Source organism: Epinephelus lanceolatus, chromosome 21 (assembly GCF_041903045.1).
Source record: "Epinephelus lanceolatus isolate andai-2023 chromosome 21, ASM4190304v1, whole genome shotgun sequence".
NCBI lineage: Eukaryota > Metazoa > Chordata > Actinopteri > Perciformes > Serranidae > Epinephelus > Epinephelus lanceolatus.
The window spans coordinates 4,945,183-4,972,714 of NC_135754.1; the positions used below are offsets into that span (position 1 = coordinate 4,945,183).

The window sequence follows — 27,532 nt, forward strand, 5'->3', positions numbered from 1 at the left end:
CTGCCTCATATATTAATGATATTTGGAAGACGCACTGTTGCTTCATGGTCACAAAATGTGACTAAATAGTCAAGGTCTGGGGCTCTGCAGATACATATCACATGTTCTGTTTGCTCACATTATTGCTTTAACTCAAGTTAAACTGTTACCACTGCGCCTAAACGTGGGATTGATTCACTGTAAACTGGAAATAAACTATCAACTCTCTAGTCCATTTATCAATAATATTTGCAAGTTGCAGTGGTGCTCCATGGTTGCAAAATGTGACTAAATATTCACGATCTGGGGCCATACAGATAAGAAAAACACAACTGCTCACACACTATCGCTCAGGAGAAAGTGATCTGGATGGGCAGGAAAGTGTGCGAGAAAAACGACGAAATGTGACAAGTTATACTGTTGGCAATAGAGTCATTTTGTACATCCCACGAGAAACAAGCTGCAATACGTCTAGTATAGTCAATATATCACCCACCATTACTACCAAGAGGTAAATTCTAGGCCAAAAGTTCCACCAGTGGTGGTGCTCCACAGAATGTTGTAATGACTGCAATCAAGGAAATTAACACTTCCAGACTAGATAGACGACGTACAAAAGAGATACTGCATGATTTTTCTCATCTATTTTATTGTTCCACATACATTCATCATCAGTTACAGAATCATTGTAAAACAGGCACACAAACATGTGTGAAGTCTAATATATAGGCCAAAGGAGCTGTCTGTCAACACAAACATAAGCTAAAGTCATGTAACATACTATTGGAATGATATAGTGTTTATCAAGTTACATGTAAAAGGTAGCAAAGAAAGTGAGAGAGCGTTGGCTTTATACCATGATAGTGTTCAAGTTCTAAAACACAGCTGGCATTTTAAAATGTAAAATGTTTCTATAAAATCTTCTGGACTGGGTTTGAAAACTGTGTTCAGTCTTTAATATGATGCATCATATAGGCCATATCACTCTGGATTAAGTTACAGTACAATCCATCACAGAATATGCAGAAATAACTAATCATCGTCTTTTTCCCCAAAACTAACCAGATCTGTGTAGGAACTACCTGCAATGTTTTAAACTTTAAACACATTAAAAACATAACAAGTCCTCCAACCCATTAGACCACAGAGGTCATATTCCTACCAGCTAAATATGACCCATAGGAGCATTTCCTAAATTAGCGCACCTACTAATTGGGTGTGAGAGAAAAAAGGTGTGATAAAGGGTTATTATACTTGATTATCACAATATTATGTGATACTATATCAATCTATAAAAACACTCGATTTTTAATAATTGGTTTACACACAAAGACTTGTGGCAGTGGTTCATTTTCTGTTGTGTTTAAAACCCCAAACTAGATAGCAGGGTAGTAAACACGCCAAGACAACAACATATTGTTAGCATGTTACAGGGACTGTTATGAATACAAATGCAATCCCACTGCTCATATTAATGTAAAAGGTGCTATGGTGGTATGTTCTTTATACTTTGACAGTTTTCCTAAAATTAGATTTAAAGAATCGCAATCTGTCACCTTGCCTACAGTATCACAATACATTCATAACCCTCATAACCCTGCGACACGATACATATTATGGGCCGATACCAAACAAGTGGTTTACTTTATGAAACTGTCACAGTTCCACCAAAACAACAGTTAGGTTAGTAACACAATATTATATTTATTCTTTGGACAATAATACGGTATTTGTTTATATCACAAAGTCTGCCATGATACGATTTTGATTCGATTCAATCAATTTAGGGGCCTATGATCAATATGAAACATTATCAATAAAAATCCTCACTGTCTTTTTCTTGGCTGCTTGCTGTTATCTGCCTGGCGCTAGACGGCTAGCACTGACTGAATGCTTAGGAAGGAGGTGTGTTTGGTTGGAAATGGTGACGCAGGTGTCCCATGGGGATTTCAAGACGTTTCGTAAAGATAACAATATGTATTGATGTTCTCAGTTTACGTGTCATGAAGGTCACTTTACATGACATTCTACAACATACTACGTTATACTGTGAAAATAACTCAAACATTACTTTTGGTTTTACCTAGGGCACAAAGTCTCCTGGATGGAAGTCCTGTGTTTGTTTGACCCATCCACCGCCCCTCGCTCACACCCTCCGTGAACTTTGTTGCCTGATTTCTTCCTTTGCTCCTATAATAATTATGACTGCCACTAGAGGTCCTGCCTAACAATAAACATTAATATGGGTTGGAATTTCTCCTTGTGCAAACAACCTATGTAGTGGTATTTTGGAGGAGGACAGTCTCAAAACAAAGCATATATAATGTAGTGTGTGCACTTTGAAAGAAGAAAAGTGTGTGTACAATAGAAATGGCACTCTCAGTAAGTATACATTCAGTATTCACAAATAAGGCAGGTATGTCTTGAGTTACAGGCTTTGGCATTAAGACATGTCATGATGTGTAGTCCTCTGCAGCGGAATGAAAAAATAATGTAAAAAGGCTTTTCAAGCCTCACAGAAGATAGAGATCCCAATGACACCCCAACATTCGCATGTTTGGCTAATGACATTCATGTGTGTACAAGGCAACATACTAGTATGAAGAAATATCCCATATAAGGAATGCAAATTCCTTGTGTCAACTCTTTTCACAGTACTGACAAGATTATTGATGATTTATGGAAGGCAGTTCAGTGGTCATTAAGTGTAGGGTGTCAGAATTAAAGCCCCTGTTTCTGGAAGCCTCTGCCCTGCTGTAGCATCCCTGAATAAGGCACCAAATCCCTTTGAGCTCCTGGTAATAACGACCCTCATGTTTGACCTCCCTGTGAACAGGGAAAAACAAAGTCTCCTCTTGTGGATGGAAGGATGTCAACATATTATCACTGTCATATACTGCAGTATAGTTCATCCGCTCAATCAGAAAGAGACTGCAGGGCCTGGGTACGGTTCCCCACCACACCAGAAGTCCTCTGGCTGAGGGATTTCTAGCAGCCATGTCTCCTCTTCTTTGTCCTTTTCCTCTCCCTGCTGCTCCTTGTTGGTCTTTCCATCTGTTTCCCCCTCAGCCACAGTTTGCAGGACTTTGTAATAGTGACAGTCACGCCCGTCATCTGGATTGTATGGAGGTGCCAGGATATCGAGGAACGCAGCTGGCCCCTCCACTGCGTCAATCTGGTGAAGGTTATCCCGTAGAGGAGTAAGGAGGCATGGCCCGCTGGTCTCTGAGTATTCAGAGACTGAGCGGAGTACAGAGCGCCGCAGGGAAGCCATCTGGCATGGAGCCAATGGAGGCTCAAAATGGGGTGGCACGGTGCTGACGGTCAGGTTATCCTCCAGCTTGTCAAAACAGCGGACACTCACCTTCCCATAGAGAACCTGAACAAGAGACAAGATACAGTCAGAAGATAATCCTACCGCTAACACCATAAATGACAAAGCACTGACTTGTACAGGTGACTATTATAAAACACTGTTATGTAAAGTAAGGTCTTACTGTCATCATTAGAAAAAAATCTCCTCTCACTATACATAGATCACCTTTGATTCTCATATTAAGAACAGGAGGTGCATGATTAAAGGTTTCACTTGATTTTAAAATGATTATATCACTCTGTTCTTGGATTTAACAGGATTTCCGCACAAAAATTGAGTTGATTTTAAAAGAAGAACTCTGGATAATTATTCTCAAAATTATAGCCATCTTTACATTCTGGTGTCATTCATTTATTTTCCTTAAATTATGTGGCAACAGTTTTAGTAAAACAAAAATTCCTCTCAGTGCATTTTCTTTGAGGTGGACAAAAACATGATGACTATACAGCGTCATAACTGCTGCAGGTGAAACTTTAGTTATGTTTCTTAAGCAATATCACACTCGAGCTCGTGATGTTATACTCCTATATCGTCACGGCTGTGATTCGGTCATTCGGTCCGAAGACAATCACAGCCGTGACGATATACGAGTGTAACATCACGAGCTCGAGTGTGATATTGCTTAAGTAATATGTCACCGTTGCTATGTAACGCAGACATGGTGCGCCAGGCACTTACTCTTTATACACATTTATCTGCACATTTCCATTAATTGTGCAGCCGGTGAAATAAGTGACTGCATGGTGGACTGTCGCTTCACAGGCACAGCCGACTGCCTTCTGATCTGACAGTATGTTGCTTTTCTCCAAGTCGTTGAGCTCCGCTGATGAAGCACTGACAAACCTGGATGTGTGCTCAGATGGATTCAGCTTCTCCTCTCCCTCATCTTCCTCTGATGACCATTCATAGTTCAATTCAAAACTTATTTTAGGAAATAAATCCATGTTTTTGGCTGTTTGACAGTGGATGAATTAACTAGCCTACAACGCAACTGCTGACCTAACTGATACTAACCGTCAGTTTTGATTTGATTGTTGATTGCAATCAGCTGTGAGGCGGAGTGATACATACACAGTGAAATAACCGTGTTGTTGTACTCCAATATTGTCACGGTTTTACTGTCTCTCGACCAATCAGATTGCAGGGCCGGAACTAACTGTTGTATAATTTATAATAAAAGCAATTTAAGGCCAGACTACGTACAACAATTAGGAGTAGTTTACAGGTCTGGAGAAGGCATTTTTGATTTAGCACAGAAACTTCATTTGAGATCATTTTTGCAGTTAAGTGCTATCCATTTAGAACTGGGGAGACTTTAATGTTCTGTTATGTAAATATCTTGCCTTTTATTTTATTTTCTGTTGGCTTTGCTGACTGACAGCTGTCTAGCCGTGTTCACATGTGGATCATAGTGCCCACTGCCCACCCTCTGCTCACTACTGGTTAGCTAATGTTAGCCTTGGCGGCTTGGCACTACGCACAATCCAAATCGGGTAACAGTAAGCCAGCAACTCTGCTCATTCAGCAATTAATGCTGGCAACACTGCCACACCATTGGGATGGCGTTGCTGTGGAAACATGTTGGCCACCCTTCAGTCTCCCCCCACAGAGCCTCAGTCGGTAAGCTAACAGAGTTACCTGAAAGCAATCTGAGGTGAGACCGGAGGGTAGCAACCATGTTTCCACATCAATGGTGTTGGGACAACCTTACCAGCAGTAATCACTGAATGCACAGCCCAACTAGCTAGCTCCCACCTGAACTGTGCACAGTGCAGAAAACTGACATACATAAACGGTCATCAACATTCTCAGTGGCTAACCAATTAACCACTGGCATCCCTTGAATGTACATAACATAAATGCTATATATTATATGTCTTAAATGGATTACACCTTAATGACAAAACAAGTTATTGGAAATAATACATTAAGAGAAGAAGAATACCAAATCATAAGATCAAAAACAACCAAACAGTGTCAGAGTCCATATGTATGCATGGCTGGGGTGCCCTGATCCAACTTTTTCTTTGCCGAAACTGATTCCAATACCTAAACTGAAGACACTGGCCGATAGGTGCAATCCAATACAGCTTATTTTTGGCTTTTTTAATCAAAATCTCTATAACCCACTGTGTGGTGATTGCTCTATGTGAAAGGTAACATGTCACTATAATTACACACATCACTTAACCATTAGTGGAGGGATTCATACACCAACATCCGTTTCAATTATACAGCTCAAAAAGTTAATAAAATGATGTTGAAGTTTCATGAAAACAGTGACCGAGAAACAGTACTAAACTTGGACTAGTTACTTCTGGTTGTTACCCGATCAGTTTAATAGAATCAATATCTGCACATATCAAATGAGTTTATCATATCGATCACGCCTAGTGCTGCAACAGTGTGAAGTTTTCACAGTAACATAACCATCTCAGAAAATATTGCAGTTTCACAGTATTATGTATTAGTATTATTTTTTGTTTAACAAACTTTTTATTACTACAATTGGAACTTAAAACCATTTTGTTGATGGAAGTATGTGTAAAAAGTCTCCCCTTTGAAAATAACTATAATGAAGGGGAGACTCTCCATCCAGCTGCATATTTTTGTTTTGATATCACAGATAAGCAAATGTACACAGTATGATGACCGTCAAGTTTAATATCATAGTATACCTTGCAACCAGTATATCGCTGCAACCCTAGTCATGGCCACAGGAGGCCACAAGGCCAAAACTTGATGCTGGTCCCTGCTGACCCCCATAGTGTGTGGACCCTATCACTCAAATTCCAATTAAGTCCCGTGCAACCTGTGTTCCTAAAAATTGAATGATACTTTGGTTTGTAATAATTTGATGATAGGATGATCAAGATTTGTCTTTTAATTCTCATTTAAAACAAACCTCATGGACTGCATTTTTTCATCTGCGTAATATTGCGAAAATTAAGCCTATCCTGACCCGAAAAGATGCAGAAAAATTGGTCCACACTTTTGTTACCTCAAGGCTGGATTACTGTAACTCTATTATCTGGTAGCTCTAGTAAGTCCTTAAAAACTCTCCAGCTAATTCAGAATGCAGCAGCACGTGTACTAACAGGAACTAAGAAAAGTGATCATATTTCTCCTGTTTTAGCTTCTCTGCACTGGCTCCCTGTAAAATTCAGAATTGAATTTAAAATCCGACTGTTAACTTATAAAGCTCTAAATGGTCAAGCTCCGTCATATCTTAGAGAGCTCATAGTGCCTTATTATCCCACCAGAACTCTGCGCTCTGAGAATGCAGGGTTACTCGTGGTTCCTAAAGTCTCCAAAAGTAGATCAGGAGCCAGAGCATTCAGCTATCAGGCTCCTCTCCTGTGGAATCATCTTCCTGTTGCGGTCCGGGAAGCAGACACCATCTCCACATTTAAGACTAGACTTAAGACTTTCCTCTTTGATAAAGCTTATAGTTAGGGCTGGCTCAGGCTTGCCCTGTACCAGCCCCTAGTTAGGCTGACTTAGGCCTAGTCTGCCGGAGGACCCCCTATAATACACCGGGCACCTTCTCTCCTTCTCTCTCTCGTGTCCTATTACTGCATCTTGCTAACTCGGCCATTCTGGATGTCACTAACTCAGCTTCTTCTCCAGAGCCTTTGTGCTCCACTGTCTCTCAGGTTAACTCGTATTGCAGCGGTGCCTGGATAGTGTGATGTGTGTGGTTGTGCTGCTGCCGTGGTCCTGCCAGATGCCCCCTGCTGCTGCTGTTATCATTAGTCATACTTCTACTGTTATTATACACATATGATTATTGTCACATATGTATACTATCAGATATTAATATATTATTATTAATTATAATATTATTACTTTCATTAATGTTGTTGTAAGCTACTGTTATTACCATCTGTCCTGCATCTCTCTGTCTCTGTCTCTCTCTCTCTGTCTCATTGTGTCATACGGTTTACTGTTAATTTATTATGTTGATCTGTTCTGTACAACATCAATTGCTCGTCTGTCTGTCCTGGAAGAGGGATCCCTCCTCAGTTGCTCTTCCTGAGGTTTCTACCGTTTTTTTTTCCCCCGTTAAAGGTTTTTTTTGGGGAGTTTTTCCTTATCCGCTGTGAGGGTCCTAACGACAGAGGGATGTTGTATGCTGTAAAGCCCTGTGAGGCAAATTGTGATTTGTGATATTGGGCTTTATAAATAAAATTGATTTATTGATTGATTGATTGACTGATAAAATACAACTTCTTCAGGAATATGCAGAATGTGAGCATAATGACTGAAATAATAAATCTCTTTAAGGTTGATTTTATAAGATATGGCCACATAACTAGCTAATAACGCGACCCAGTTAAGTTGATAATGTAATCAGTGATACAAATTCCCCAACAAATTTGTAATCAATAAAATGATCAAAACCACATAATATGTGGCGAAGCTGAGGCTTTCAAAGCCCCTTGGGGATCTGGGGACAGTTGCCCACTTTGCCCTGCTGATAATCCAGCCTTAATACTGGTGCATCACTACTAGTGTGGTGTGGGCTCTATGTTGAGGATGTCCTTTTTGTGTGCACAGGGGCCCATCTCCACTGGGCCCTTTGATGTACAAAGAGTGCAAAATGCGTATGTAAAGTGTTGGTTATAGTGACAGTAACATGGTGGCCCCAATACATTCCATGCTTTCTGGGATAAAAGACTGGTAACTAAATTTACTATAGACTCTAGTTGCCTAGCTTCAGTTTTGGCAAAGGTACACAACTCATACAGCATTCCTAAGACATTTAGTTTTATAATTCGTTTGAAAGATAACCCTGGGTGAATTAGAGCGTGACCAAATGTTTCTTGAACTATCATTACATAGATGGTTATTTCGTCACAAAACGTCTAAATTGTTGGCTAATATGCATTTCCCTGACTGTCCGTAGCTAGCTTAAACAGAATAATATTTAAAACCTGTATGTGCTTTTTTTAGTGGGTCTACGGCTACAACATAGTAGACAATAAGGTGTAAAAGACCTTGAGCATCCCGTTCATGCCCGGGTGGTCGTGCAGCGGTATGGAGGCGCCGGTCCTTAGCAGGAACACCCCAATGCTGAACACCTCCGTCTCGCAGATGTGCATGTAGGCAACCGGGGGGCTCTGCAGCCCCGCTGTCCCGGAGCTCGGCTTGGTTTTCCGGGGAGCAATTTTCAGGTCAGCAGCCCTGACCGCGGTCACTAAGGAGATTAGTTCACTCTGTTGGTCCGCAACGAGTTTATTATCCCCGTTGGCCGAAGACTTTAAGCCTTTAAAGGTGATATGGGCTTGCTTTGCTATTTTCTGGATAAGAGGAGTTTTGTTGTCCCGCGGCATTTTGGCTCAGAAAAAAACAAAACTAACGGTTATCGGTGAGTCTCGGGAAGTGCTCCGACGGTAATAAAAAACTGTTTTAAACGCCTTGCTAATCCTCTAGTGTCACCAAATTCCTCCTGGTGCTGCGCGGTGAACGTTCAAAAAGACAACAATGCGACTTTGCTATAAATAAAACGCATTTCATGGTGGAAATGTCTAATTTCATCCCCAGATGAGAGCCTCCCTCCAGTCATTTTCCACCAACTCGCCTCCTTGTCCTCGTCTACGGAGCTTGCGCACGACACTAAGAGCATTGTGGGAAATTAAGTTTTATTAAAACATGTATAAGTAAACTAATTCAAGTTAATATAATGAAACACAACATTATCACCTCGCACTTGATATAAATGTATGTGTTATTGTGTAAAATGATGGCCTATACTAGTGGACTCAAAAAAATACAAAACAGAGATAGCCTGCATTTCAGTGAAACTACATTTCCCAGGTGTCCTGGCGTTGAAACAGATTTGCAAAGGAAGGCCGGACAGGCCATTGAACTTTCCGCAGCCCTCCCTGCCTAACATCACATCCTCTATTTTTGTCTGCTTCTTACGGCAGCCTTCTCTCATACCAGTTACATAGAATGAAAACAAGTTTTCAGTAGAATCAGGATATGAAGCCACAGCTTTCCCGTTCATTTCTGGTTTTGCTATAAGTGGAATGCACCTGCAGAGCACATTATGACGCGGTGGCAAACCTGCACAATAGACATAATTTAAGTAAATAAATCAAATGAATAAAACTATGAAATAAAATAAATAAATTCAATCAAGAATCCATAGATGAATAAAAAAAACCCCAACAACATCATAACCACCACTTGTGTGCTCCATATTTTTGTGGACTAGGGTCAGTTGCAGAATGCAAACACTGAACTGAAATGTTATACACAGCTCTAGTGAGAGTATAAGACTTTGTCACCATGGGCGGATTATGAGACAATAGGTCTCTGGGCACAGATTTGCAAAGGGCCCCGCCATCTCTCTTAAACAGGAGCAAGACACACATACAGTAACACACACACTTTGTAGTGATTTTGCTTATTTTTGTTGTAGGTACACATCTATTTGTGGTTTTGTGTGTCTTTGTGCTCATATTATATCTCCTTGTGGTTGTATTGCAACTTTTTGTAGATGTTTGGGTCTATTCAGGGTAATTTTTGACTTATTGGGGTAATTTTGTGTCGCTTTCTAGTTATTTTGTGTCTCCTCCTGTTTGTGTGTGTGTGTGTGTGTGTGTGTGTGTGTGTGTGTGTGTGTGTGTTAATTTGACATTTTGCAAGTGAAGGGGGGACATGACACTCTGGGCCCCTGGGCCTGTGCCTGGTAGGCCTGTTCAGTAATCCATCTATGACTGTCACATGGAACATCATTATAATAAAACATAGCAGACTTTTCTTTACAAAGTCAATTCAACCTCGTAATGAGCTTCAGATTTGGCAGACACGCCCTGTACATTCTACTGTTACATTGTGACAATGTTGAATTCTGGTATTACATGGTTACATTCAGGTTTCATTGCTGCAGAAAACACAGAGGTCTGTTTACTGTGAAAGATAATAGCAGCCAGGTTTAAGTTTTCATTAATGGAGAGCTACAAGTTATTAAAACTTGGATTTTATTTCAGATTTATAGCCATTGTTTCTGACACCCCATCAGCAGGTAGACAAAAACATTGTCATTGTCTTCCAAATTTCAATTTCAATTCAGTTCAATTCACCAATATCCAATAACAGCCTCCAGTCAACAAACTTTCTCAAAAACACAATCAGATGGAATGGAATCATACTTTCAAAAAGGAGTAAGGTTAAAGGAAACCTCTACCACTCTCAGCCCGCATGCCAAAGACTTTGAACCAGCACCTGTGGATTCACAACAACAACCAGCTGTGCAACAAGGACAACAACATGCATACAGGAATGCAACACAAAACAGTCAGGACAGTCAACTAAATAAAACAGTAGTATGTGGAAAAAAATATCAAGCAAACCTTTTTCAGACCCTCATGCAGCTAACAAATCCAAATGTCATACAGCCTCAACTGTCTCTTCAAGGACATGATGAAACATTAGCTGTCTGCCACTTACTGCAAAGGCAAAATGTAATAACAAAACTGCTTACACAACAACAAACTGCTCATTTAATGCCATCTGGAGAAATTCCACTTTTTGATGGGGATCCTCTACAGTTCAGAACATTAATGAGAGCCATCCAACATGTGGCGAATGGCACAAACAACAAAGGGGATTGTTTCTACTTCTTGAATAAATACACAAGAGGTCAACCAAGAGAGCTAGTGCGTAGCTGTCAACATATGACTCCAGACAGAGGCTTTGCCAAGGCTAAAGATCTGCTACAGGAACATTTTAGGAACGAACATAATATCACTGCAGCATAGGATCTCACAGCAAAAAAAAAACCCTTGAATTTGCAGCCAAAAACCCTTGAATTTGCAGCCAAAAACCCTTGAATTTGTGGCCAATTTTGTAAAAAATTGTGATGAAAATTGCAGCATTTTTATGTTTTTTGTTTTTTTTTTTGCAGGAAATTGCAGCAAATGACAAAAAATGTGGTTAATGACAAAAGGAGAAAAAAATGTGATTTTTTTTTTAAATTACTGCCTCCAAAAAAATAAGTCATGTAATCACTTGTTATAATAATCATACTGAATATTACAAAAATAGCTGCAAATGTTTTTTATAGTTCTCTTCTTTAGTTTTATTTAATTAGTTTCAAAACATGGACTCCAATAATGTTGCAAAAAATCCTGAGTAAATATTGTAGCTCTCAAACCAGACAATGTAACTGTAAAACTGTAAGCTACATCTTCTGTAAAAATAACATTTTAATACATTCAACACATATTGTATGCATTTAATCAGGCAAATTCTAAAGTTAATACAGAGCGTTTCTCCATACTGCAATGCCATTAGCTCATTTGATGACGTGTCTGACGATGTTTCAAATGACGTCGTATACGTGACGACTTTCAGTCAGCCGGAAAATGCAGAAAAATGCAGAAAAATCGTGGGACTTTTGAAAAATTGCAAGTCCCCACAAATATTGCAGACTTTAGTTGAATTTGCATTAATTCTTGCGATCGCAATTTTCTAGAGGGACTGATATATGGAGAAAGCCCTCAGCTGGCCACAAGTGAAGCCTGAGGACGTTAAATCTCTTCAAGTCTATGCACTGTTCTTACCTGAGTGTTGCAGTGCATTGGAGGACATAAAGTACATGAGAGAACTGAATATGCCAGTGGATATGAGAACATTGATCCTGAAGCTTCCATACAAGTTAATAGGAAAATGGAGAATCTCTGCAGGTGAGCTACTGGAAAGATTGAATCGCAGGGCACAGTTCTACGATCTACCAGAGGTCTACACGCAGAAGAGGATGCCTGTAAGCACTGATAACATCATGAAAGAAGAGGAGCTGGCTAGGTGGCCATACCTGGATGGTGTTGATTTGCCTCACATTCAAGGTGACGTGGAGTTGTTGATAGGTACCAATGCCTCCACGGGAATTATGGAAATTATCCACGGGTTATTAATGGTCCCCTTCAAGGAAGCAGTTACAAGCGGTGTGAGAGTGGCCACCCCGCTGCTACTGTTCACAGGATCTCAATTGAAGACTTGGGGGTGTTGCTTAACAATCAGTACAATCGTAATTTTAATTTAAAGACATCAGAGGATAAAGAAGAGATGTCAAGAGATGATATAAAGTTCATGGAAATCATGAAAGATTCAGTCAAACTTCAAGATGGGCACGACAGCTTGAGACTTCCCGTTAAGGAAGATGTCCATCTGCCAAACAATCATGGTATTGCCAAGCAGCGCATTCCTGGATTAAAGAGGAGGTTTGAGAGAGATGAAAAGTTCCACCAGCAATACAGAAACTTTCTCAATGATGTCACCAATAAGGGTATGCTGAGCGTGTGCTTGAACACAAGGTGGAACGATCCGATGGAACGGTGTAGTATATTCCACACCATGAACTGTTCCATTCCAAAAAGGGAACTTTGTGCTGTATTTGACTGTGGAGCCGAGTTCAGGGGGATATCTCTCAACAGTCAACTCCAACAAGGTCCTTACCTCAGCAGTTCTTTGTTAGGAGTCCCCACACAATTCAGACAAGAACCTGTGGCATTGATGTCTGACGTTTGGGCCATGTTCCATCAAGTCAAGGTAGCCCAGGAAGACTGAGATTTCCTGCATTTTTTGCAGTGGCCTGAAGGGGATGTAAAGCAAGATTTTGTGGAGAATGGGATGACTGTGCATCTGTTCGGGGCGGTGTCTTCACCCAGCTGTGCTTGTTATGCTTTACGAAAAACTGCAGAAGATAACCAGAACAGTTTTCCTGCTGAGGTAATTGACACAGTCAATCAGAACTTTTACATGGACATCTGTCTGAAGAGCTTGCCGTCTAAGGAGGAGGCTGTTAAATTGGTCAGAGATTTGTCAGCTGTCTACCATAAGGGAGGCTTCCATTTGACAAAATGGATAGGCAACAGTCATGGAGTATTGCTATCTATTCCAGAGGAGCAGAGATCCAAGATTCTGCATGAGTTGGATTTGGACAGAGACCAACTGGCTATTGAGAGAGGCCTTGGGCTTCATTGGTGTGTCGACACAGACACTTTTAAGTTCAAAATGGAGCTCAAGGAACAGCTCCGTACTCGACGTGGGACGCTATCGGTGGTCAGCTCAGTTTATTATCCTTTGGGATTTCTTGCACCACTGACACTTACAGCTAAGCTCTTACTCCAGAATCTCAGTAGAAGGAGTCATGCATGGGATGATCAAATTACCCCAGCTCTCCATCAGCAGCGGATCACATGGTTGCAAGACCTGGTTAAGGTGACAGCATTCAAGGTTGACAAATGCCTCAAGCCACCAGATTTTGGAAGACCCGTTCATGGCCAGTTACATCACTTTTCAGATGCCAGTGAAAGCGGATATGGTACTGTGACATATCTCAGGATACAGAAAAACATTAACAGTTTTCATGTCTCTTTCATGCCACGCAAAGCCAGAGAGACACCATTAAAACAAGTGACGATTCCTCGTATAGAACTCACTGCTGCTGTCCTTACCATTTGAGTGGACATGATGCTCAGAGCAGAATTACAGCACCCACTTAAAAAATCATGTTTCTGGACTGACAGTACTGACATTTTTGAAGTGTATCAGAAACAAGGACAGGAGATTTTTAAACCTTTGTGGAAAACAGAATAGCTACCATCCGAAGAGCAACTGATGTACAACAGTGGATGTATGTTCATACTACCCAAAACCCTGCAGACAAAGCCTCAAGAGGATTTACAGTGGAACATTTGTTGACATACAGGAGATGGATTGAAGGCCCTGGATTTCTGTGGAAAACAGAAGAGGAGTGGCCAGCAAGAAGCTTGGATTCCGAAATTGCTACTGATGACCTGGAGGAAAAAAGGAACTCATGGCCAATGCAGTGACTGTTGAGGACACACCAAGTGCGACACATCTGCTGACAACCTACTTTTCTGACTGGAAAAGGTTAAAGAGGTCAGTTGTGTGGATCCTGAAAATAAGAAAGGCTCTACAGGTTAATGAACCGAAAAAGAAAAAGGTTGAGTTAAGAGGATGTTGACATCAATGGCAACCAAGTGGAACAGAAAATGCAAGGCATTGATGTTACATTTGGAGGACCGAATTTGACTCTGGATGACCTTTCAGAAGCAGAGATATCCATCATTCGCTTCGCTCAACAAGAAAGGTTCACAGATGAGTTTGCTTCATTATCATCTGGCAGATGTAAAGTGAAAAAGGAGAGTCAAATCTACAAACTGGACCCCACTCTGAAAGATGGTTTGCTTAGAGTTGGAGGGAAATTGAGTAAGGCAGCCATGCGTGAGGAGACAAAACATCCAGTCATCCTATCCAAAGACCAACATGTATCATGTATAATGAACACATGCATCCTCTCTAATACTTAAGCAGATTCATGCACAGGTGGGTCACGTGGGAGAAACCATGTTCTCCCCAGATTGTGGAGCAAATATTGGGTCGCCAATGCAGCAACAAGAAAGATCCTGTCCAACTGTAGCTTCTGTAGGCACCATAAAGGAAAGTTGGGCTGACCTGGCTATAGAAAGAATTGTTTCAGATCTTCCTCCATTCATCATCATTGAGGTTGATTATTTTGGACCAATCAAAGGACGTAACCTGGAAAAATGCTAAGGAGTCAGTTTTACATGTATTGCAAGCAGAGCAGTCCACCTGGAAGTTGCCTACTCATTGGATACTGACTCGTGTATAACTACTTTATGCAGCTTTGTTTGTAGAAGATGACTGGTCTCTCATCTACACTCTGACAATGAAACCAACTTCAGTGGAGCTGAAAGGGAGTTGAGGGAAGCTCGTGTTGCTTTAAATCACAGCAAAATACAGGATGCTTTTCTACAGGAAGGGATTAAGTGGAGCTATTAAGTGGACAGCGTCTTGCTATGGAGGCGTCAACAAACCCTGAATGATAAAGGATTTCCTACCATTCTGTGTGAAGTCAAAGACATTCTAACTGACCGCCCCATCACCAAGTTATCTGAAGATCTCAATGATCTGGAAGCTCACCTGCTCACAATGAAAAGAAAACTAGTCTTACCACCCAGACTGTTTGAGAAAGCCGATCTGGACATCAAAGGAAGATGGAGGCAAGTACAGTACTTTTCCGACCTTTTTGGGAAACACTGGCTAAGAGAATACTTACCTCTGCTACAAGAGCGTCAATGATGGTGTAAGAAAAGACAAATTCTTGTGCCTGGAGATATTATGCTCATTGCAGATCCTACAGCCCCACGCAGTTACTGATTATTTGGAAGAGTTCTACAGACTTACCCGAACAGGAAAGGACTGGTGCGTTGTGCACAAGTGCAAACCAAGACCAGCGTACAGGACAGGCCAGTGACTAAACTTTGTCTTCTGCAAGAAGGTGAAACATAAGTTGTAATTACAGAAATATTATTAGTGACCTCTGACCTATAGAGGAATTTTTGGTTCACTGATTTATTTTCAAATGATTTGTAGTCTCCATTCTGTAGATATGTATAGAATTGTTTATGCCTCCCCGCCATTAACATTTAGGGGCCAATGTGTTGGAGCCAAAATAACATTCTTTGTGTTTGTTTTGTTTCATTTTAAATAACAGTGACTACATGTAAAAAAAAAAAAAAAAAAGAAAAAAGAAGCAGTTATTAAACTGAACACAGGGTGGAGCATTCATGTGAAGGGCATATAGGTAGGCTCCAGGTGATGAGAATCAGGTGTGTGGGAATGCGGAGGCAAACAGTTTTTGACCATGCTGTGGAAGCATGCTGAAAAGCATAAACTTTGTAGCATATTAAAACTAAATTGCCGAATGGAATATTGATAACATATGGACAATGCTGTCACCCTTCTGTGTTGTGTGGAGCATGTTGTTTTGAGAATAAATGGATTGCCAAATCCAGAGACACTGGACATTGGTTTATGGCAGCCCAGAGCACACGTCATGAACAAGTTCACCCATTCACACCTTGTTTAGACATTTTGTTTTGTTAAGAATTCACTACACAGTTTGTTTGCTGTCTATCTGATATGAGAGCCAGTTCAGAATACACTCACATAGGTCAATTTGGAAGGCAAGGACAATCAATGTAATTTTATCAGTGAGGTATGAGGACATACCACCTGTTTAAGGGCACAGGGCACTGCCAGGACCCTGAAAATGTTGTTCTAAGCCTCATTGACTGATATCAGTAGAGAGTGGGGTAACTTCTGATAGCAGGGTCCAGTTGCCATATTTGTAGAAGCCAAAAAGCTGCTGACCCATCAGACTGTAGTAGTGTTCTCTGCCATCTGGAGCAGGAAGTAAGTATGGTTAACCCAACAACAAAGCAAAGGGCTGAGTCACCAGCATCGCAAACACTCTAAAACACAAGGCTGAGTCATCAGCATCACAAACACTTTCTGAACAAATGTACTTCACTGATTGCACACATCTGTGTGTGTGTGTGTGTGTGTGTGTGTGTGTGTTCACATGCAGCACAGCTGGCACAGTTGAGTGTGGGTTTTGGTTTAAGAACCTCTTTACATGTGTGTATTTGTTTTGTGAGTGTAACTGAGTGCATTTGTGTGCATGCTGCATTATGTATGATGAGTTCTGCATGACGAGTGAGGGAGACACAAAGCAAGCAACATCCTCTTGAGAAATAATGAGGCCAGTTCATTATAGGTTCACACACTCTCTCACACTCTCTCATGCATGCACGCACACACACACACACACACACACACACACACACACACAAACACACACCACACACTTCTGTGTAGCTGACACATGCACAGAGTCATTGCTCTAGAAGATGAGGCCATGTTGCTTAGAGACCTGTTGTCATTAGATAAGGCATGTGGTAAACTAATTTAATTCCATCTGAAACCCCAGAGCGTCAGATGGACAGTTTTGTCATAATAGTGTTAAAGGGGCGTGTGTATTGATTGAGCTCATCATCAACTTATCAGTTCACAACTCCCAAACTTGAATTTGAGCATAGTTCCAAAGATTTTTCACTTGGACCTTGTCACATATCGTCACTTGGTCCTGGACTTTCTACATCAACATATGACGTACAGGGTAGCCTGGGTGCGTTGGTTATTGATGTTCTGGGACACCGTGTCACCTTCACTGTTACATGCATTGCGTCTTTTTAAAATACACTTATGTTATCACAGGAAATGTACAGTTCTTAATTAATTATTTAATTAAAATAATTGTACTATGTCAGTACAACACCATGAATTGAGTTTTTTCTTTCCTTCAGCAACACATGCATGTCGTTACCTTTAGCCAACACATGCATGGTTAGGTTTAGGTAACAGAAGCACGTGGTTAGGTTTACAAAAGCAACAAGGATTGGCTTTACCATCATACGGGAAGCAAACACCAGCCTCTCAGGTAAAAGTTGGTGATTTTTGCACCCCTTTAACCTTCCCTACGGCGGTGAGGCTATCAGGCGCCTACATGAAAGGATGACTTTTTTCATCAATGTCTGACACAGAAGTCACTGTCCAGGCACAAGTATTAAATGACTTTGGAATGAGGCAGGGTTGGTAGACATACAACACAGAAAGCTAGTTTGTTAGCTCATGTTAGCTAGCTTGCTAATGAATACCACAAAATATGATGGCATTTTCCATTTTCTTATCTCTTGTCTTCCTTTGTCTTCCAGCTCACTGTCAACAAGGCTGCATCTTTCGTGTGGTGTATTTTTTTTATTTCTCATGGCTAATATAATACAAAATTGGCTGTTTAAACACAACAACAATCTATGTCTCTCCCACCACTCTAAAACATCACCTCCCAGAATCAAAGATGGAGTGTCTATATACTTCGCCACTTCAGCATGGGCTAGCTTTCTTGAGGTCCTGGCAGTCTGTCTAAGGTCCACTATGCCAAAGATGTCACCAAAGATCTTCAAGTGCCTTTGACTTCTTGGAAGCAGGAACGTATTCTTAAATGACATAGACCAAAAGCATTTATTATTTCAGAAGATAAATTCTTTTTTTTTTTTGCTCTCCAAACACTTGTTAGCTGATTATTTATTAACTCATTTACTTGTTTATAACATTGAATTTTAGTTTCCACTAAGATTAAAACTACTGTACACACACACACACACACACACACACACGCACACACACGCACACACACACACACACACACACACACACCTTGTTCGGTGGCTTGAGCCTGGGACAAAGGCACCAAGGCAGATTGATCATTTTGGTCACCAGAAGAAGGAGGAGGAGTATTCTCAACCTGTGCCACTTTGTCATTCTGTAGATGATTAAAACACAAATAATCATACAGACACACAAAAAGCAAATGGAAAGCATTATAAACACTAAAAGAAATAATAAAAATATTATTCATGAATAGTGTTTTACCTTCTGGTCTCACAGCTCCGCAGCCTCACATATGAGACACTGTAAAGTTGCATCTCTCTCCTCCACACTGACAAATGGCAGCGTCTTGAACCTTGCGTCTAAGACAGATGCTCTGTGCAGGACCTCCTGCACGTCCCAATATCACTGTTCAAGCTCCCTGGCCATAATCTCCTTCATCTCTGTTACTAAAGTGGAGTCTTCCTCTGAGGTCCAAAAATGATCCAACAGTTTAGCTTTCAGTGGTGCAATAACAGACACCGTGGGCTGAACTTCCTCACACATGATGGTGGTCCACTTTGCACTGGTCCACGTAGCTTTACCAAGTCTTCAGCTGCTGTGATGTCACTTTCATTGAGTGTTTGCACGTCATTAGGTCACACAATGACAGGGTCATATCCATGCGAATGTACAGCGACCAGATTACACGTGTGTGTGTGTGTGTGTTGAGTTACAGTTCAAATGCAAATGATAATGTAAACTGTTGGAAACTATAAAAGGCACAACGTCAGCTAGTTTAACAGCAACTGGAGCTCAATGTGTTGTTTATATCTGGTATTAATCCTACTTCTCCCAATTTGGGATCTGGCTAACGGACACACATGTAAACAAAATCGTGGTTCTGCATCTGCATTTCATCTGAATATGTGACACTTGGAATGAAAAGCACAAATGGGACATACATAGCAGCAAACAAACTTTAGGTTAGAGCAATGTTTTATAAATTGTAAAGAAATTGTTTTTTTCTTTAAAAAAATGGTGAACATTATATAAGTGTAATAATAGTAGGAGGCAGAAAAAAGCAAGAGAGCATAACACAGTGGTCTAGAGCAGTGGTTCACAAATGGTTCAGCCATGGGATCCAGATTCTTCCTTAGTTATCAGTTCAACATCCACGCAGTTTAATATATTTAGTGTCATACTTGTGTTTAGCCATGTCGTCGAGCTAGTTTGCTGTCTCTGTCAAGTAGCTTTTTGTCGTCTCACTCATTCTACAGCAGGAAACAGCACTTCAAAATAAAAGTTCTGTGCTGGAATATATCATACTTCAAAATAAGGTGTGTTTTTTACAAACTTGACACGTTTGCCTTTAAGCTGCCACGGGAAGTAGTAACAGCTCTGAAATGGTGTCTGTGTAAACAGGACAGCCAGCAGGACGAGATCATAAGTGGCACAGGTGTGACATTTTGATGACGTCTGCAACCCACTGCGGGAGATTAAACAGCAGTTAATAGCAGTTAGCAGCTAACTCAACGAGGAAGAACAGCTCCCATAAATGTCCGGAAATTGGGAAAACAATGAGGTCTGGGAGCTCTTCACCCTCCAGTCAAAGGACAACATCAGCCGCCATAACAGTGATGGTGAATGATTATGACTGCCATGTTATGCCATTGTTCTTGTTTAGAAAACGCTGCCGATGTGTATATTTTATGTCACACTAGAGGCTGACGCTGTTGTGTCAAATGTCACATCCATCACACCGGCATGCTGTCTAAAATCACAAACTCATTTGACTCTGTGTAAGAAATGCAAAGGAGGCATAAAGGCAGGACTTCTTAGTGGCCCTGTAGCACCTTCTCTGTGTACATGGGGCTTAGGGGTCAGTAGATTAGTGACCCATTGGTCACCAGCCCAGTGGATCTAAAGAAGGCCAATGGACAATATGGAAGTCAATAAAAATCTAGGATTTAGTGGCATTTAGAAGTGAGGTTGCAGATTGCAACCAGCTGGAACTAAAATGTATCTATGAATATTACATCCCTTTACATTCCTTTTCTGCCAATATATCCCCCTAAATCCTACACACAAAACTTTTAATCAATGAACCCTACAACAGATTAAAGGCTAAAATCAAACTTTTTTGGTGACATGCAAGGGATATTTTGTTTGACTAAATGGCAGTGATTCCTAAGATAAATAGTTTTTCCTGAGATATGCAGTAGTCCTAACTCTGCTGGAGCCATCTCCTGAAAGGGCATCTCACCATCCTGGGTTTAAGTTGCATAAAACAATATTGTTTGAATTATGCCTTCACCGAGGACAAAGTTGCAAAGACCCCCGTTTGTCTGAGATCATATTTGCATTTGCTGTAACTCCTCAGACATAAAGCCAACATTATTCCCTGGCTGTTTAAAATGTGCATGACTGACATTGCAGAGAAGTCAAGCAAGCTTCACCATGCTGTCCTCAGAGCTGCAGCCAAGGAACTCTGAATGAAACAAGTGATTCTCTGGCTCTCTGCAATTTGCATAGCAATATACAAACACACACACACACACACACACACACATTTGATGCACATTTAGCGTATACACATATAATGTCAATATGTAAACCGAGATGCACACAGGTGGAAGGACAGGTGCATAATATGCACAATCATTCACATATGCTCATATATACAAGTATGACTGAACAAGCATTTGCGCGCACACACACACACACACACACACACACATGGACATATTCACACACACATTCCTCTGTCCTCTGGAATCAGCATATTGAGACAATGAGACAATGATAACAGCTGCTTATGGATCACTTAGTGCGACCAGTCAACGTGGCCTTTGTGTTCAGTCAATACGCTGCCTGTTCTCTGTCATCAGAGTTGTCATTATTTTGCAATGTGTTCCACGGTTGAGAACATGAAGAGTCTTTTATTTGTTGCCCCCTGTGGCCTCATTGAATCAGGCCATCATTGAGAATGAAGCCAACTCTGTTGCCCGTCAAAGAACGCTAACAACTCAGGCCAAAGATGAAAATTCATTAGCTTGCCGGAAAAAATGTCTGCATAACTTGAGTGGAAGCGGCAGGAGACGATGCAATGCTAATGTTTGTTCTTTCCATCAAAAAGCTGCTTTCTACACACAAAGGTTTTCTGGGGATTTTGAAGGTCCGTCAGTGGACTGTGAGCCTACACATGCAATCTCATTATGAAATGCAAAATGCAAATGTTTTTTCTGTGTGCATTCTATAGAAAGGTGCTCTTAGTGGGGTCTTGATGTGCACACATTGTGCATTTGTCATAATATGTCATTCAGTGTATATTTACATGGCAATCAGTATTTATTCATAACAAAGGTCCCTCAAAGATCCCACATACCTTGTCGTCTTTTTGTAAGTGTAAAACTTTGGTAATGCTTGTGTTTTCCACCAGTGTCACGCATGTTTTCTCCACTACTCTTGATTTAACTGGGAGAACCTGTCTGAGACTTAAACTAAAGCTGCATAGGCCTTTTTCACAGCAGATATTTTCACTTGCCAAACACAGGTGTGACTAGAAAGGCACTAGCCTGCTAACATAACTATGGAGCACTGCTATACGCTGTTCAGAGGCGGTTACAGAGCTGACTTGCTGCCCGTGTTCAGAGGGAGCAACCACACAGACATGTTGCTTAGGTCAAAAAATGTAAACTACAACCCATACCTCCAGTGACACGAGAGATGGAGCTAATCAGAGGCTGCCCTATGGTCTGTATTACATAATGTAGTCTGGAGCACAATCCAGGAAAACACCATTAAAGTCACCAACACCGTGCTCAAGTCGTTCAAACTTATTTTTCCCTTTTCAAACGACACTTACTACACCAAAATGACAAAACGAAAACAGAATTTTAGGATTTTTGCTAATGTGTTAAAAACAAAAAACTCAAATAGTAATCAATCAATCACATCACATGGAATTATACAAGGTACAACTCCAGTTAAATGATCCCATCAGCTCCTTTGTGCTCTGTAATTCAGTCCCTTTTGTGTCTTCTTACATTGTTGGCTGCCACTTCATAATTATCCATGTTTCCAGCTGGTTCTGACAATCCATGGTTTCTGGTTGTGGAATGATTTAACTGTCCACACATGCTGACCCCAACAAGACAGCCACATGGTCGCTCCTCCCAAACACTGGAAGCACCACTCTGCCACCGTCTCTGAATATAGCAGTGATCCACAGCAGGAACAGGACAGCACCTCACATTTCCACCATCACACCAGTCCTTATTCACCGTTAAGCACATGCCTCCTCTCCTTCTCTCTCCAGAGTCCTCTGCTCTGTCAGATCGGCATATAGAAAAAGAGTCACCTGGCTGAATGACTGCTGTCAGGGATTTAGCCAAGTTTCAGTGATTCAAAGGACATTATAGGTCCTGAAGTCCTGTTGTCCTGATGTAGCACAGAGGTTTATTTTCCAGCACCTGTTCAATGGCTAGCAGGATGCTAGTTCAGCTGGTGCTCATTCTTCTCCATCTTTCCTTGATGTTTACTGATGTGCACACACGAAAACCTTGATCTGGCTGGGTAACAGAAGTAGCAAGAGAATACTCAACAGACTGGTGAGTTGATTTCCTCATCCCGATGAGTGACTCACAGCCACACGACACCACCATCTAAAGCCAACCACAAGAAGCACCACCAAGACTTGCAAAATAGACACAAGAGCCTAAATTTGGCATAAATTTAACAGAGCTGACAGAAAGACAACTGGAAACGTCCACACCTACATTACATTGATGCAAGTATTCAGACCCTTTGCTATGACACCTAAAATTTAGCTCAGGTGTCTTCCATTTTCTCTTGATCATCTTTGAGATGTCTCTGCCTCTTGTGGTAAATTCATTTTATCGGACAAGATTTGGAAAAACACACACCTGTCTAAATAAGATCTCACAGCTGACAATCCATATCAGAGAAAAAAACAAAGCCATGAGGTGGAAGGAACTGCCTGCAGAGCTCAGACAGGATTGTGTGGCTACAAAAAAAACCTGCTGCATTAAAGGTTCCTAAGATCACAGTGGCCTCCGTAGTTCTTAAATGGAAGAAGTTTGACACAACCAGGACTCTTTTAGAGCTGCCGCCTGGCCAAACTGAGCAATCGGGAGAGAAGGGCCTTGGTAAGAGAGGTGACCAAGAACCTGATGGTAACTCTGGCTAAGCTCCAGAGATACTGTGTAGAGATGGGAGAAACCTCCAGAAGAGCAACATCACTGCAACACTCCTCCAATCTGGGCTTGAGGCAGAGTGACCAGACAGAAACATCTCCTCAGTGAAAGACACAGGAAACCAACGCTGTGTTTGGCCTCAATTTAAAGCATCATATCTGGAGGAAACCAGGCACCGCTAACCACCTGTACAATACCATCCCAATGGTGAAGCATGATGGTGGCAGCATCGTGCTGTGTGTGTGTATGTGTGTGTGTGTGTCAATGTGATATTTCAGTTTTTCATTTTTACTAAATTTAGGGATCTGAATACTTTCTGAATGAGCTGTGTATATATTCAAGGGAAATATGAAAGTCATGTGATAGACCTTTTTAACAGTTAGTGTTGAAACAGTAACTCAGAGAAATTGATGCTGTAGTTTTGCTCTGATTGAATTGGTCTCATCACTGGTCTAGCAGCACAGTGTGTGTTAGTTGGCTGGACTTTTACTATCTCATTTATCACTCTCTCTCCCTCTCGCTCTCTTTCTTGCTTGATCACTCTTTCACACACCAACACACACACACACACACACACACACACACACACACACACCTTGTGTCTTTCATGGTTGGAGATCTCTGGATTAGGAATGATGACAGTCTATGCTACAGATACACACAAACACACACACAGAAACAAATGCACACAAACACACACACACAGACAAACAGTAAAAACGCTCTGGTACATCACCATGTTCTCATTCCAACTCATCAAATTTCACCGCTTTGTCAGTGGACCTACATGTCAAAATATGGTGCACTAGGTATCCTGTGTCAGTTACAGACATTCAGGGACTACATTTTAATTTACACTTGTTAAATGCAAGTGCACTTCAGTTTTCACAGGACATATACAGTTTCTGCTTGTAACATGCATGCAGTCTTTTTCAAAATAAACTTACAACATAGGTAAAACATACAACATAGGTAAAACATAGGTTTATTTCCCTTCTATTTCACCCTCCCAACATGAGCTTTCTTGCGCTTTATATTAGTAATTGCCAACAGTATTAAAAAATGATGCTGTCTGGTGCACCGCGAAAGGTGCCCCTGTGCGTTAGTGTCTGAAGCAGATGTTACTGAGTACATTTTCATGTGCAGTTAAGTGGAGCCATGTTTTTAGTTCGACTAGGTCCAAACACGCTTGGCAGCAACTCAAAAACAAACACAAAGATATTGTACAGACTTAATTGAATTGCTGTGAAGTGACGTCTTACTCATGTAATCTCCTTTATTCTCAGATGGAGCTATGATGTGTTGTGAGTCCCATAAATGAGCCTGTTACACCGCAGAATCTTTGAATATATGAAAAGTATTCATGAATCATTGCATGACATATCCACGTAGATTAATTTCATATTAACACTGAGAATCCTGCAGTTCTGTGGAATTCCTCTTCTTTTTAAATTAGTTCTTGGGCTTTTGTTGCCTTTAATGGCAGGACAGCATAGCTTTCAGGGGGGAGAGAGGGAACGACATGAAGCAAAGGACTGTAGGCTGGATTTGAACCCGCTGGTGCAACAAGGATTAAGCTCCTGTACTTCTAGGCCACCAATGAACCTCAAGATGTTTCCTTGATAATCCTTTCTGATCTATGCTCAGGGAAAACCACTAAAACGGGCAAAAGTCTTTTCAGAGCCAGAGTCAATTTTCTTATGGCCTGACAAACCGTTGCCTTGTTGATGTGTTCAGTGTATCTGATGTCATAAAGAAGACTGCTGCTGCTGAAGAATTGAAGGGCAATGCATAAAATTTGCTCCGATGATAATGTAAATCCACGATGTGTAATATTTGATATATCTGGGTGGAACAGATTGTTGGATAAATGATAGAATGTGAGGTGAAACTGTATCTTTCATATAGACACCCAAACAGGGTCTAATCACCTTCTCTTTACGCAACAGCCTCTGAATAAACTGCGCCTCAACGTCCACAATTTCATTCAAAAAAGGTCACGCCATGTCTTTCCTTCCTGCCACACAGCGGTTTGAGATGAAGCAAACCTGTGACCCGGCAGGTTTGCTTCATGGAGTATGTTGCCATAGTAACTGACTCAGGAATATGCTGAGCTGGCTTTGTGAAATGGAAAACTCAAGAGTTTCCCTCATCTCAGGCTTAACATACATATAGTTTTCACTAAGCCTGCTTTCTGAAATAGGGCCCTGGTGCTAATCATTTATTGATAACTGACTAGTTATCTGTGTATTCCTCTTATTAGGCCTGTATAATAATTCTGAATTGTTGGGGTTTGTTGGCTAGTCTGGTACACTGGTCTGGGAAACACTTGTTTGTGAAAAACCATCTCCACATCCAAAGCTGATGATAAAATCAACTTTATCTCCATCATTCAGGGCTCAGAGGAGCACGAGTAAAGTGTAAAACAATGGGGCGGAACCAGCCCATTTGTCACTGCTGTTGTTGCTTTGATAGAAACTATTACCTTTGAGTAAACGGTCTGACTCCAGTATGTCTGATGGTGGTGTGTGCTGTCACCCACAGTGTTGTGTTGTACCGAGCCTGTCACGTTTCAGTTGAGGGACGGACCCAAAGTGCAGATCAACAGATAGGTTAAAGTTGTTAACAAAAGGCAAGCTTTAATGAAGCTGGTTGAAAACATCCAGAAGCTGGAGACAACTCAAAGTCCAAAGAAAACAGAACAAAAACACCAAACTGAAAACCAACCGAGAAAAACATGATGAACTGGAAGGGATGCCAAATGAACACAGGAGGATCATAGGAGAAACAGAGATGAACAGAACCCAGGATGAATAACAGGATATGCAGACAAACTGACAAAGGGAAACACACAGGTATACATACACAGCAAACTAATCACAAGGACAAGACACAGCTGGAGTAGGAAGACAGGCAAAAGGAGTGAAATAGGGATTGGCTGACAACAAGGGTGAAGCAGACAAGACTAATACAAAAAAGGTGTGAAGGGAAGACTCAGGGAACAGGCAAGGATTAACCAGACAGGTGTGACAGAAAACAGGCAGGAAAACACACAAAGACAGGAAGTAAAACCAGACATGACACATGAGGAGAGAATCTACAAAATAAAAGAGGAAGCAGATAAAACATGAATAAATAACATGAAACAAGGATCACAAACAGAAAAGTCCAAAACAAAGTCCATAGGATAACAGAATAAACCTAGGATCATAACAGAGCCGCTTTTATGAATACCTCAGGGCAGGGCTATAATTACCTATTTTATATTGTGGGGACCACTTTTAATGTACACTGCCTGTGACTCAAGCCTCCAGAGGGGTGTGGGGGAATAATCTATAAAATCTAGAAACACAATTGCTAAACTGACTATTTTACAGCCCCTATGAAATGACTGGTTTCATTATCGGGATTTGATATATTTCGTCCGATAACATGTCAAAAGTCTAGAAAAGTCATACAATAACAGCATTTAACCACCATACCAGTTTGCGGAGGGCTAAGCAGGAAGTAAGCATTTAGCGAGCAAAGCCAAGCCCAATGACATGGTAGCAGAGAAGAAAATCTGGGTGATTTTACACAAGCAAGTCATAATTTATGTCTTCATGTGCTACTGAGCAGCTTTGATAGGAATGAAAGGGCCCCGCACCCAACACTACACCCAGTTCTCTTTGTATACCCATAGTGTTGTGCTAGTAGCAGCTAATGTAGCCTACAGTAGAGATGAGGTCTGCTAAGCTCGCTTCTTTCAAACTCCACATCTCCAGATTTTTTTTAACTTTCAGAATTTGTAGTCTTCAGATCCAACGAATGCCGACTCAAGTGACATCACTAGAGGACATTTATCAGACATCACACAGCTCACTGGAAACACTGAAGTCTTTCAGCCACTTGTTTTCACATATGCAGT

At 41.1% G+C, this 27,532-nt stretch overlaps 1 protein-coding gene across 1 annotated transcript; it reads right to left on the reverse strand.

Annotated features, from left to right (window-relative positions):
- Window positions 1-611: 611 nt before the first annotated feature.
- Window positions 612-8,946, reverse strand: adoa (2-aminoethanethiol (cysteamine) dioxygenase a). Its single transcript, XM_033612292.2, has 2 exons — window positions 8,356-8,946; window positions 612-3,358 (listed from the first exon to the last, which is right to left on the reverse strand). Exons 1-2 carry the CDS (start codon window positions 8,689-8,691, stop codon window positions 2,900-2,902), a joined length of 795 nt encoding a protein of 264 aa, XP_033468183.1. The 5' UTR covers window positions 8,692-8,946; the 3' UTR covers window positions 612-2,899.
- Between the last annotated feature and the right edge of the window lie 18,586 nt (window positions 8,947-27,532).

Excerpts from the sequence above, each read along its gene's own strand:
- adoa (XM_033612292.2), bottom strand. The coding sequence starts at position 8,691 with ATGCCGCGGGACAACAAAACTCCTCTTATCCAGAAAATAGCAAAGCAA. Across the intron at positions 3,359-8,355 it reads GCATGAACGGGATGCTCAAG|GTTCTCTATGGGAAGGTGAG; the intron begins GTCTTTTACACC and ends TCTCTTGTTCAG.